The sequence below is a fragment of the Pipra filicauda genome, unplaced genomic scaffold (genome assembly GCF_003945595.2).
Source record: "Pipra filicauda isolate LSUMZ 115617 unplaced genomic scaffold, ASM394559v2 scaffold1032_size35855_pilon, whole genome shotgun sequence".
Taxonomy (NCBI): Eukaryota; Metazoa; Chordata; class Aves; order Passeriformes; family Pipridae; genus Pipra; species Pipra filicauda.
In genome coordinates, this window is record NW_024103466.1 from 1 (window position 1) to 12,543 (window position 12,543).

Here is a 12,543-nt window from a genome sequence, read left to right on the forward strand (position 1 = left end):
GCCCCCCCTCAGGCTGCCTCTGGAGAGCCGCCTTCCATGGGCGAGTGAGCGCGTACAGAGCCGGACACTTGTCCAGGCATGCCACAATCGTGCACATCTTGAGTTTTAAAACACTTCATGTGTAGGACAATGCGAACACACTCATAAATGAACTGTTCAAAGGAGATTTTCAGTCTCTTTAGTGCGAAAGGCTGCGTGCCCGTGGATTGTGCTACACTCTGCTGCAAGGGGAAGAGGTTTAAGGCCGAGTGTCAGATTGACTGGAGTGTGCACAGTTTCTGAAGAGGTGGCTTTTGGTCAGTTGTTTTCCCGTGTGACCTAGAGTTTCCTTCTGCCGCTTAAGGCTGATATTGAAAGTTTCCAGTGCAATCAATCCATATGTGGTGTTGGTTATTTTTGTTACCAGAAGTAATATCCAAAGAGGAATCATAAAGTGCAAAGTACTGTCGGTATAGCAAACTTCAGAAAAACGAGCTGAATTCCGTTGTGTTAGGACTAGATAATCTCCAAGCTGCACATACTTTTTAAATTTACACAAATGAATAAGAGGTCATAGTTGTTTTTCAGCTAAACATTTACATTTTTTTTAGATGTTTTCCTATCACATCTGTGAAAAACTGCACTCTGCTTAGCGCTTGAATTTTTCTAGACCTTTCTTCCCATTTGTATCCTTGATGTTCTTTGCCTGTTTCCAGGTCAGTGGCTTTATTTCATTTGTTGGTGTAGAAGGTAACACTGATAATATGTTGCCGTTTGAAGTATTACTGCTCCAGTTGTGGTAGTAGATGACTGGAGTCATGTTTTCTATTTGAATGACTTTGATTATATTTGGGTTTCAAGTGTGTGAGGTGGCACTGGGACTTAACTGAGGCTGTAGTTTTGCCATGGCACAGCGATGTGTTCTCACTGCCTGTCAGTGTGGTCGTGCCTGTGGCAAACAGGTAAGAACCATCACGTGAGCAGTTAACACACAGCAGCGGATGTTTGGTTATGTCCTGGCTTGCTTTGTGGTAGATCATTCCTCTTCCTTACTTTAAAGATTAGTCATTACACTTGAGTAAATGGTAACCAAATCCTTACATTCTCTGTGATTTCTGTCACGTAAGTCTCCTGTAAGACTCTCTGACTTCAAATGCAACAGATGCTTTGATGGTTCTTGTGGAAAGCTGAATTTCTGGCAATTGTTACAGGGGTTGTAGCTGCTGTGGCATTCTAAGGAAAACAGGGCTGCAGTAACTCCCACTCTCCCACTAGTTTACGATGGCTGGAGAATGCTTGATGTTTGCTTACTTGTTTTCCTGTCAAGTGTCATTATGCCTAGCAAGAACTTATTCTTATTTCTTCACAGAATCATTTAAAAAAAGACTACAGAGCAAGATTCTGCCATGGAGGAGGGTAATTTGCATTTAAAGTTTTATTCTTAGATTCTGGAAAACTTATGTGGATTTTTATCCAAGAGCATAATGTCAAAGCTATACGGTGTATCCTATTAATCCGATCATACCATGTTTCCCAAATTTCTTGTATTTCTTAGTGGTGGGAGGAGCAAACAGTGCTGGGGGACAAAGCCCCAAGGTTTTCCTTTGTTTCCTTTGCTGAGGCAGCAAACTATGGTGTTGCTATACCTAAGGTGCTCCTAACTAGGCTGCCTGAGTACAGAAGGAGTAGTCTGTGCAGACATTTGCCTTTCGAGAAGTAGAGAAATGAAACCCACACAGAGTTCCAGCGTATTTGGACCTTGCTGGTAAATGCTAGAGATGAGTTGGAGTATTTGTAGTGCTGTAGCATTCTTTAAAGGCACGTCAGAAGCCTGTGAAGTTCTTGTTGCTGGAATCCATTTTTAGACTTGCATTTCACGAGCTTACCAAATCTACCAAATCAGCTGTGTATAATGATCATTATGGGAGTAATACTCCATGTCTTTTCTAGTGTTATTTTGGTTTTGATCAACATTGTCTGGCTAGTGAATCACTCACTTCTGCCCAAAAAATGTTTATTTCAAGAGAGACTTTCTTCATCCCAAAGCTCTTTTACCTCAGGGAAGTAGTTGTGTGTTTTCTTTTTATGTAGAGAGAATTCTTCATTCTCATCATAATCTGTGGCAGTGAGGCTTTTTTCCCTGGAATTCTTATTTTGACAAGTTTCTCTGCAGATATCTATGTGTGGAAATGATAGGTAAAAGTATATTGAAGCTGAGACTAGAGGAAATAATAATTTAAAATATTGAGAAGTAAGAACTTTGCTGCTTTCATATTGCTGGGATAAGAACATTTGATATTTTTGATTTAAAATATTTTTTTTCCTCTTCTTTCTAGAAGTAAGATTGATGTACAGCCAGGTCAAAACGTACTGAAACTCATACAGGATTGTTTTGAAAGTAAGCTCTTATTTGGTGTTTTACTCAATTTGCTGGTAAAAGAAGAAATGATTTCTTCTTTATATTATATTTAGTGGTAAGTAAATAGAAATAAAAATTCGAGATAAAATGAATAAAAATAAAGTTTTTCTCAGGGTCTTGAAAAGCACCCCCCTCCCAGCTGCTTAAAACTGTGTCTTAACTGTCTTATAAAGGTAATCTTTCCTGAGTAGCTGATTCCTTTCTTGTTTGGATTTATGTGACCTTAATAGCTGTAGTAACTTGTTAAAATAAATGAGACCTGGACAATTCCAAGGTCCCCATACTTACAGTGTTTTCTTCATAGGTTGCAGCAGTGATCTTACAATAAACTCTCCAAATGCAACCCTTTGCTCAGCTCCTGTTGTCAAAAATAGGAAGAGGACTTCAATGCAGAGCCAAAGCGTAAGTTAGTTATGGCAATGTCACAGTATAGCTTTGGGTACAGTTTCACTGGGGTACAAATTTAGTTCTGTAGGATTTAGTTCTGTATGAGCATTGAAGAAGCTCCATATGCCACTTGTAACAGTATATAGGCTACAATTTAACCATCTGTAATAGTTGTTGATAATGGGTTTTTTCTTAGTTTGTTGTGCTCTAACAGTAAATATTCTGTAATTAGATTTGTTTAATAGCTTATTTTCCAGTTTTTTTTCTAGTGAAAGCTTTTTCAGCTTTTTGTCCAGGACACTTAAATTTTTTATGGTCTCAGGTTGGAGCACGCTGCCTTGTTACTGCTGGTGGGTATGGCTGTCTTGGACTCCATTGGAGTTGGTTTTGGCCACTTTGCTAGATATATGGACACAGTTCTTAGCTAAATGGTGAACAGTAGAGTTGAAAGGTGATGCTTGTACAAAAGCTGGTTAACTCCTGATAGTTATCTGTACAATAACTTTATATATATGTATCTTTCTTGAAGGGTGGAAACAAGTTGAAGGCCTTGTTAGTGTGCTGGGAAAATGATGCCAATAATCTAGTTTGTATATTTAATTTTATTGTTTTGATTCTATTTTTTTTAAATAGGATATTCCGTTAATGGCAGGGTTGAGAACAGGCATCCTTTATAGTGGTGTTTGTTTACTTTATTTTGATGTTAGAATACCATATAATGTCAAATAATTTCTTGCAAAACCTCAGCCTGTCTTAAGAAAGGTGAATTAAATTGTTTAAAATAATTCATTCTAATGAAAAGAATAGCTTGCCTGGAGACTAGCAGGATGCCTGTTTAAAGCTGCATATAGATTTTTGCTGTACACACTGTTTTTCCTGTTATTTGAAATTTATAGTTACTTCTAGAAAGTCTTACTTGATAGAAAGTTGAAGTGTTTAGTTAAAATAGAACTGTGATTCACATGAGTGTGATTTAAGGGAAGGAAAGTATATCATGTTCTGTAGAAATTTGTATTCCTATCAAAATACAGTTGCTTTATCAACTATTTTACTTTGTCTCATTATTCGTTACCAACTATGACAGCCAAAGGCAGGATCAACCAACTCTGTGAAAAGAGCCTGTTATTCTCCAGAATCCTCACCTACATCACTGCTAAAACCAGTCAGCAGCAGAGGTTGGTCCCACTAGTACTGAATTAAGGGGTTTTGGGGGTTTTTTTTGTAAGGTTTTGAGTAGAGGAATTAAACCTGTTCTATATATGTAGGACCCAGCCTAAATCTGAGGGATTTCATTAGCAACAGTGAAAAGGCACTGCCTTAGTTATGGCAAGGGGAGAGTAAGAGACTGCATACGCAGCTCCTCCTCTTCCAGATTCACAAGTCCCATTTCTGAGGTCCAGAAGAATGGCACTTCTGCCAACAGAAACTCCACGTATTTCCAAGATTTCTCAGATATTTATCTTCAGATGTACTTATTACATAGTCTCAACTTTCAAGTTGTCTAAGCTGCCATATATGAATACAGTAAGATATATTTTAGTATTTGTAAGGAAGAATAAAAGCCCTTTAAGAGCTAAGAGCAAATTAGTCAAGATATTTAAATGTTAAAAATGGTAAATATAAAAAACTTGATGAAATAGTTTTTGAAGGTAGACAAGGCCATAAAAAAACCCCAATATAAAACAGACAAGCATGGGACTCCAATCGACTGCACACGCATTGTTCCATCCTATCCAGACTCGGACCACCACACAAGGCAGGTTATTTGCACCATCAGTTATACTGCGTAAAACTAATACAAACTCTTACTGTTCTCACTGAACTGTGGGGTTGTCTTGACTCAGTTCTTTAGGAATACATTCAGTGCAGGTAGCTCAGTGTGCAGCTGCATGCCAGTCTCCTTCAGCAAACTTTACATCAAGTTCGAAATACATTTGTATTTACACACTTACATTATGATATTTTAAATAATCTTACCTATTTTATGCCTTGCTATGTTGTCTGACAATGGATCTCTCACTTTGTAATTCAAGTCATCAAAAGTCTCTGTAAACACATTCAAAAAACCACCACCATAGGAATTTACTATTCCTGACTTTTATTCAATATCCCCACTAAAAGCAACCAAGGGTAATACAAGTCCCAACACATTTTGCTATAAACGTGTATGAAACCCAATGTAGACAAGCAGTATATGCAATTAGTAAGCTTGAAAATTACATGAAAACTATATATTCAAGTAAATATTCCTCAGACCTATCCCTCTTGATAAAACACACATTGGAAAATTATGACAAAGTGCAAGGTCAATCAGCTTTATATCACTCAAACCTAGCTTTAGAACAAACTTCTTACAAGAACACACACAAAATTAGGTCTCTGAAGAAAGCACTGCATGAACTAATAACATTCGCATATTCACTTTTGGCTCTAGAATACTAACAAAATGACTTTTTATCTCCAAGGCTCATGTTCATTATGACAACACGTACAACTCATGTTGTGAAACTTAAAATCCAAACCAACCAAACAAAACTTTTAAAAAAACCCAGACACCACAAACCAAACCAACCAAAGAAAACACCCCAAACCAAAATATTCTTGGGTGAACAGGCCATCGGGCTGTACACTTTGGTCCAGGGTGGCCTGAAGTGATTGCATTTAGTACCATCACATGGCAACACATCAAACTGGTACAAACAGAGCCTGAAAAACGTGTTCAAAATATTTTGGAGCGATAACTTTATCCCAGTAGGCTTGATGCCAAACCCTGGAGGGCTTGTTCTTCCAAAGCTAACACAACATAAAGCTGGCATAGTGTACCACCTACTTGGACAGAAATGTAACCACAGCCAATAAAATTTGTTGGACATTTGTTCTGGACAAGCTGAATACAACAGAAATTACTGAACCATCAGTTACAGTTTATAAGAAGCTTATACATAAAATGCAAGAAAATATCAACTTTAAACATTACCTGATGATGTATCATACTGTTCACAAGACTTAGTGCTGGAATCAAATTTATCACAATGTTCTAGAACAGGCCCACTGCAAAAGAATAAAAAATAAACCTGCTTAAAGATGTTAAATGTCAAAGGAACATTACAGCACTACCATATATATAAAAGTTAAGTTTTTTTCAGATCATGTGGTCTGGGTTTTATTTTTCTTTTAAACATCTGTCTACAGTGATTAGACACTGAAGCAAATGACTGTTAGTTAGAAATCATAGGTCTGAAATTCATCAACTCCTCCTCTACTCAGTCACCAGGCAGAAAACTTAGTGTTCACACCTCCTCTCTAAACAGGTTTCTTAAACTTCTTTTTTTCTCCCTTCCAGAATAAAGATACTTTCTTCTGTTGCATTACCTTTCAAACAATTTTCCATATACTGTGATTATGGTACTGCTTTAAAGAAATGTTTTGCATACTATAAGGAATGGACAGTAAAATAGTTTGTCTTTGTAATGAGTAGTCTGTCATGAAATCTCCCCCGTAAAATGACAATTTATATGTGTGACTCCACCAGAGATTCTTTAGCAACCAAATCACTTCTAACAGGACCTCTCTTGCAACCTTAGCATCAGTACCCTTCACCTTCCTTCTTCCTCCATCTGTGGCTGTGCTTCACTGCTTTTACTGTGCCAGTGAAGTTCACCTGTTATCCACCTAAACTCCAAAAGATGCATTTAAATTATCTAAATTACCAAACCTACACTACAAATTCATCCAAGTAAGTCTGCAGTAGTCTCCCTTATAATTAAAAACCCCAAATCCCTTTTTCTGCAGAATGACTGCTTAAGAATTTAATAAATTCACAGACTGCCACTCCTGTTTGCTTTGTCATTAAGTTCCCATCCCATGAAGGGGAAGCTACATGCCTATCTACATGCAAAAAGTTTGGATCATGGATACAGCTCTATACCCCACTTAACGGCAACTTTATTAGTACAGCTGCTATTAGTTCTAGGAGCACTGGTATTTCTGTTCCAAAATCACACACTAATGTGGAAGCAAACCTCAAAGGAAAAAAATCCCCTAAGGCAAGAAACCTACTATGACCCCTTATTTATGACAGGAAGAAGAATTTTACTAGTTTATTAACGGTATTAATGCAGTATTTAAAATCCTCAAGCGCGAATTACAATTCTTTTCTACTAGGTGCTTCACTAGTAGAGCACAGAATGGGGCAGTACTACCAAACTCTTCTGTCTCAGTGGGGCAGAAGTGAGATTAAATTCAAGGTTTTCAGACAACTCAAGAAATTACCTTTCATAGTTCACAGCCTTCTCAGCCACAAAGGAATATCTAGAAGAGAAAAAATTATTCAACCCTTTTAGGGCTGAGTCAATTTTTACTTAATGAAAGGAACCTGTAGGGCAATAATTTTATATCCTGAACAAAACCATAAAAAGACATTAAAAAAAAATTTAAAAACAATGCAAAGAACAACTATTAAAAACTGGTTTTAGGCTCCTTAAACTTCCGTCTTTAGATTGCCTATGACTAGAAAGTTACATCCACAAAAATATATACAATAGCTGAAGAATTAAATGCTGTATTTTCCAAATTTCATTTAAAAATACAACAAACCTGACAGTGAAGTTACTCTGTGGTGGTAGGATTGTATCTACTACACAAGTCTCACGAGAACAGTTTAACCAGCACAAACTTCCTCATGTAAAAGACACTAGATTTGGCACCCACATTTGAGAACAGGATGTTGACTACACCACGTGGTTTCTCTATTAACTATTTGACCAATCTCAAACTATCTCGTAGTTCAATTGGGCCATCACTGCTTAAAAGTTAACAAGGTGTGTTTAATTATCTACCAAGTTATACCACGCTTGTAAGGAATCACATAAAAAGCTTACTGTGGTCCATGTTGCCTGTTACGTTTTCTTTTGTTATTTTTTATTTTTACATCTGATAACTTCTGGTTTTTCCTTGCCATGTTCTGTACAGAAGAGCTGTCAGAATCTGTTTGAGACTCAGTGTCCTCAGGGTTTGAGTAAACAGCTTTATTGGTTCTGCAAGGAATCTTTCCGGGTATCTTCCCTGAATACTTGGCTGACAACTGCTTCTTTTCTGAATTCTTCACACTGTCCATGAGATGCTGTAGTGCTTTCACAGGAGATGGGTTATTTGCACCACCAGGTGACTCCAATGTGTGCAACACATTTCTAGGCTTTTCAGACACAGCCAATTTCTGAATCACGGGAGTCTCTAATTTCTGACGCAAGGGTGTGGTACACACATCTTTCAAATGTACAGGCTCTCTTTCATGCTCTTCTTCACTGGGTTCACTGTCAGAACTCTTCTCTCTTTGCAACTGAGTTTTTTTACTACTACTTTTCTGGACAGATTTTTTAAGCTCCTTCCTTGAACTTAACGCCACTTTCTTAGCTACTTTAACCTTAGGAAGTTTCTGCTTAGCAGTTTGTTTCCTCTTATCTAAATGCTGAGAAGCTTTTGAAGCTGACTGCAGATTCTTGGAAGACTTGAGAGACTTTTTTGGAGACACAGTCTGGTCTTGTTGATGCCCAGATGAGGGCATAGGCAAATCTTCACTTGGCAGCACCCTTGGTTTACATTTTTCTACATCAGATGTTTCTGTTTCCAATCCAGACCATGACAATATCAGTTCTTCAGCTTCTGGTTTCCAGAATGTGTTCTTTTTCTGGTTTGGAGAGTCTTGCCTAAGTGCGTCCTCTTTAGTCTTTCCTATCAATACACAAAACATTTGGACATTAATATCTTTTTACATTAAACAGATACGTGTTGACATCTGAATGCCTAAAAATAAACCAAAAATTCAAAATGGGAAAACAAACAAACAAAAGGTATCACAAAACCAGGTTTGTTCCTGAAGGCTAAAAGAAGGCCTTCTCTAAACTAGAGTGTATAAAAAACCTTTTTAGTGTACTTCCAGTATTTCCTAACAGAAAAAAAAGGGAGCAGAAATGTTACATTTAGCTTGCTATCCAGTTTTCAGTGTTTCCTGCTACAAACCTTTTCACAAATAATTCCTAAACCCCAACTAATCCCCTTCAGTTCGAAGCATGTGTCTTAACCTCCTTCCTACCTACCTTCTACCCTACGTACCCTACCATGTGGGTACCTACCTTCTACACCAGCTCATAAGGAAAGACGACACCACTAAATTAATTTTTAACATCCTAACAGGAAGGGCAAAGAGGATGGGAAAAGTGAAAACACTCTGTCTCACTGCCTCATACACATCCAAATCTAACTGTGGAACTGAAACATCAAAAAGGAATCCATTAATGTCTGTTATCTACTTTATTATAATTTTCTAATAAACCACCACAAAATAATCCAGTAATATGACCTGGAAGGAAAAGTTTAAGGAGCTGTTAAAGAACTTACCTGTATGAGTACTCCTACACATGAAGAGTTTTAAAACTCAAGATGTGCACGATTGTGGCGTGCCTGGACAAATGTCTGGCTCTGTACGCGCTCACTCGCCCATGGAAGGCGGCTCTCCAGAGGCAGCCTGAGGGAAACGGGGCTCCCGACAGACTGGACCTCGGAGTACAAGTGTCTGTGCAAGGGGCCCGGACCCGGACCCGAACCCGGAGGGCGCGGTGCGCCAACTCCGGCCTCCCGCTCCTCAGGGAGAGGCGGAAGACCCCAGGGTGGGGCGGAAGAACGACCCCGCCCCTCCCCCGGGGACGCGCCGGGGGCCGCACCTCTGGCTCTCCGGAAGGGACCGGCTGCTGCCCACAACAGAGCGGAAGGATGGATACTTTGTTAAGGCTTAGTGAACGTGTATGAACTAGGGAGCTCATGGCCCTAAAGGAAAGCATGGATGATGTTGTGACAGAACTCAGCAGGCTGTTGCTTGCCAGTGATGTGTTTTCATTTCATGGACTCAAATGAGAAGTGATACGTTACCCTTCTCATATCAGGCAGCGATGTGTCTTCCCCCACTGCACTGTACAGGCACTCTGCAGCAAGGTTTTGAGTCGATTTCTGTCAAGAGTAAGTGGTGAGAAATATGTCCTTCGGGATGCTTCCTTAGTCAGAAGTAACGTGCAGACCTTTTCCTGACACAGGCTGGAAAGTGTGGGTGTTCAAATGCAGGTTTGAGGTCAGCATGCCTGTTTGTGTTTTCCTAATTCTAAGTCTAGGAGTGTCAACAGAATAGGGTGGATTTGGTAAAGTATATCGCTTTTTAGTCTGTATGGATTTTTTGCTTTCTGGCTAGTTGTTTTCTTGGGAGAGATGTCCTGTGTGATTCGAAGAGAACATTTTGTAGTTGGATCACATCTCAAAATGTTTGTGTTTTACTTCTTTTTTAAGAAGCAATACCAGTTGTACCAAGGGATGTTCTCTGGAATATCACTGTAGCTTAGCAACACTTCTACTGTTTGTCAGTAGATGGGGCTTCAAGCACAGTTTTTTGTCCTTTGCTGGCCTCTGTGTTCCATCAGGGTCTGGTTTTTGAAAGGGAGGAAGAAGTGTGTTACAGTTGGAGATAAATTCAGTGGCCAACATACATATATCTTTTAATAAAGGGTTGTTATTTCTTCTGTTTTTTCCCCACATTTTCCTCGAGTAAAGCCCCTTAATTTGACATTACAATTGCAGAGAGAGAGGAGTTTGGTCTATCTCATAACTCATCCTCCTTAGCAAACAGTTCAGTCTCATCAGACTGAGACAACCACAAAGCCAAATCTTCCAGGCATTGTTTCCGGCGGAACTGAGCTGTTGATTCCTCTTTTCAGATTTGCCTCCCAACTGACAATCCGACTTCTGTAGTTGCATACAAACAAATATTCCCCCTATAGCAAAATTGCCAGCACAGAAAACTCTTGCTCCCCATGGAGTCTCCAGGCAGACAAACCAAATGCACCACAAAGCCAAAAATTGCCGACTTTCTTTCCTGATGATAAGGGCTGTCATTTCCTCTTTTCAGACCTGCCTCCCAACTGAGAGCCAGACTCCCAAAATTGCATATAAAAAAAGATTCCTCCCACACAAAAGGTGTCAGCGCAAAAAACTCTTGCTGCGCGTGGAATCTCCAGGCTGACACATCAACTGCAGCACAAAGCCAAAGCTTCCAGATTTCTCTTTTGCTGGCATGGGGAGAATCTTGCATTGTCCTCCAGGGCACACGCTTTTGACAATTTTTGAGGAGCACGAGAGGCATAATATCCCTCCAGGCTCAGCTCCCCGGGTCAGCCTCTCCTGACCTGTCCCGGGGAGCATCCCTGCTGGCAGCAGGAGCACTTCTGCTGGCGACAAAGATAACCTGGGCTTTTGTCAGGGGCTGTGGCACCAGTGCTACGGCGAGGCAGTGCATAGGAGAAGCACCTTCCCCAGAGAAAGCTTGGATGTGGCATGGCATCTCCCACCTGCTTTGAAATTCATGGAGATGCAACCTCCGTGAGGAGATCTCTTCTGTGTCCCTCCTCCTGCTCCTCTTGCTCAGAGGACCAGGGAACAGCCTGTCACATCTGAACTGGATGTGCTGGAACCAGCAAATCTGCAGCAGGTTGACGGGCACTCGGAGGCAGGACTTCATGGTATTAAACACACCCTAAAAGATATCTTTGTAATTTCATGGAATCAAAGGGGGGAAAAAAAGAATTAAATCCAATGACCAGAAACCATTGGATCGAACATTTCTTTAATATGTCAGTTGGGAATACATGGGGTATTCTGCCATGCATAGATCCAAGATCTAGTATAAATTTCGGAATATAAATACAGTGACACTTGAAAGACTCCTTCCTCCTTCACCAGCAGTGGAGAATTCGGTTATGATTTTGAGGTCATATAGCGTCTTGGGTTTTATTCGTGGAGAAAGACTGCCATCTAGCGTCCATTTTTTCGGGGGGGGCAGTCATATTCGGAGAGTGGTCTTCCCGCTAATCAGGCCTCGTAGCGTCTCTGCTTGATCTATCCGACCTCTAACTCCTAAATTAAATGTTCTAGGACCAACTAAGATATGTGTCTTAGAACTTCCCATTTGCTTAAACAATATTTAATTGACTTTCTTCTTAACAGAACAATCTCTTATTAAAGAAGATTTCTGAGGCATGTAAGCTAATTTCTTGAAGATGGGCATACGATACACTCTCTATTCATTTCCATGTGTTATCTACATCCTCTTTCCTAAAAATAACTGAAGTCTTAAGAGAATTAGGATACCATTTTTACCTAAGATAAAACTTCTGATGTACTAAGTCGTTTTAGAAAGGAGATCCTCTCTCATTTTAGTTCCATTGTGACAATATGGGGCTTCAGGTAACACCTGGAACACTGAACACTGCAGACTCCCCTGGAATCAAGAGGCCATTGGGACACTCTAGGGCCTCATGGAAGAGGGAGGCAGTGCAGAGAGACCTCAAATTAAACGTTTGCGCAATCATCCACCAGAGGAAGTTCAACAAGGGGAAGTGCCAGATTCTGTCCCTGGGATGGGGCAACCTCAGTTGTACGGACAGACTGGGAACGACGTACTGCATAGCAGTGCTGGAAAATGGCCTCTGGGGTCGTGGTGGATGGCCAGCTGGTCAAGAGTCAGTGGTGCCCTGGCGGGGGCTCACTGCTCGCTCACACAATGGTTTTCAGACACACGAGTCCTTCCCTGGCACACACCCAGACAGAGAGTTCATGGCAGCAGGGGCAGTATCTCCTGGGGCTCCTGCTGCCACACCCGGAGCCTGGATACAACTCAGCCGTTGTGGGGTGCCACTTGCTCTGCCACTATCTGAGAAGTC

The 12,543-nt window shown here is 40.3% G+C and overlaps 1 protein-coding gene and 1 long non-coding RNA gene across 2 annotated transcripts; one reads left to right on the forward strand and one right to left on the reverse strand.

Moving 5' to 3' along the window:
- The first annotated feature begins 2,315 nt into the window (after positions 1 to 2,315).
- On the forward strand, positions 2,316 to 3,962 carry LOC120322649. Its single transcript, XR_005562472.1, has 3 exons — positions 2,316 to 2,377; positions 2,703 to 2,800; positions 3,870 to 3,962. It is a non-coding gene; the product is annotated as an uncharacterized LOC120322649 (long non-coding RNA).
- On the reverse strand, positions 2,676 to 9,353 carry LOC120322645. Its single transcript, XM_039378499.1, has 6 exons — positions 9,182 to 9,353; positions 7,666 to 8,515; positions 7,058 to 7,096; positions 5,763 to 5,836; positions 4,763 to 4,831; positions 2,676 to 2,756 (listed from the first exon to the last, which is right to left on the reverse strand). The coding sequence occupies exons 1-6, from the start codon at positions 9,201 to 9,203 to the stop codon at positions 2,683 to 2,685; spliced, it is 1,128 nt and encodes a 375-aa protein (XP_039234433.1). The 5' UTR covers positions 9,204 to 9,353; the 3' UTR covers positions 2,676 to 2,682.
- Between the last annotated feature and the right edge of the window lie 3,190 nt (positions 9,354 to 12,543).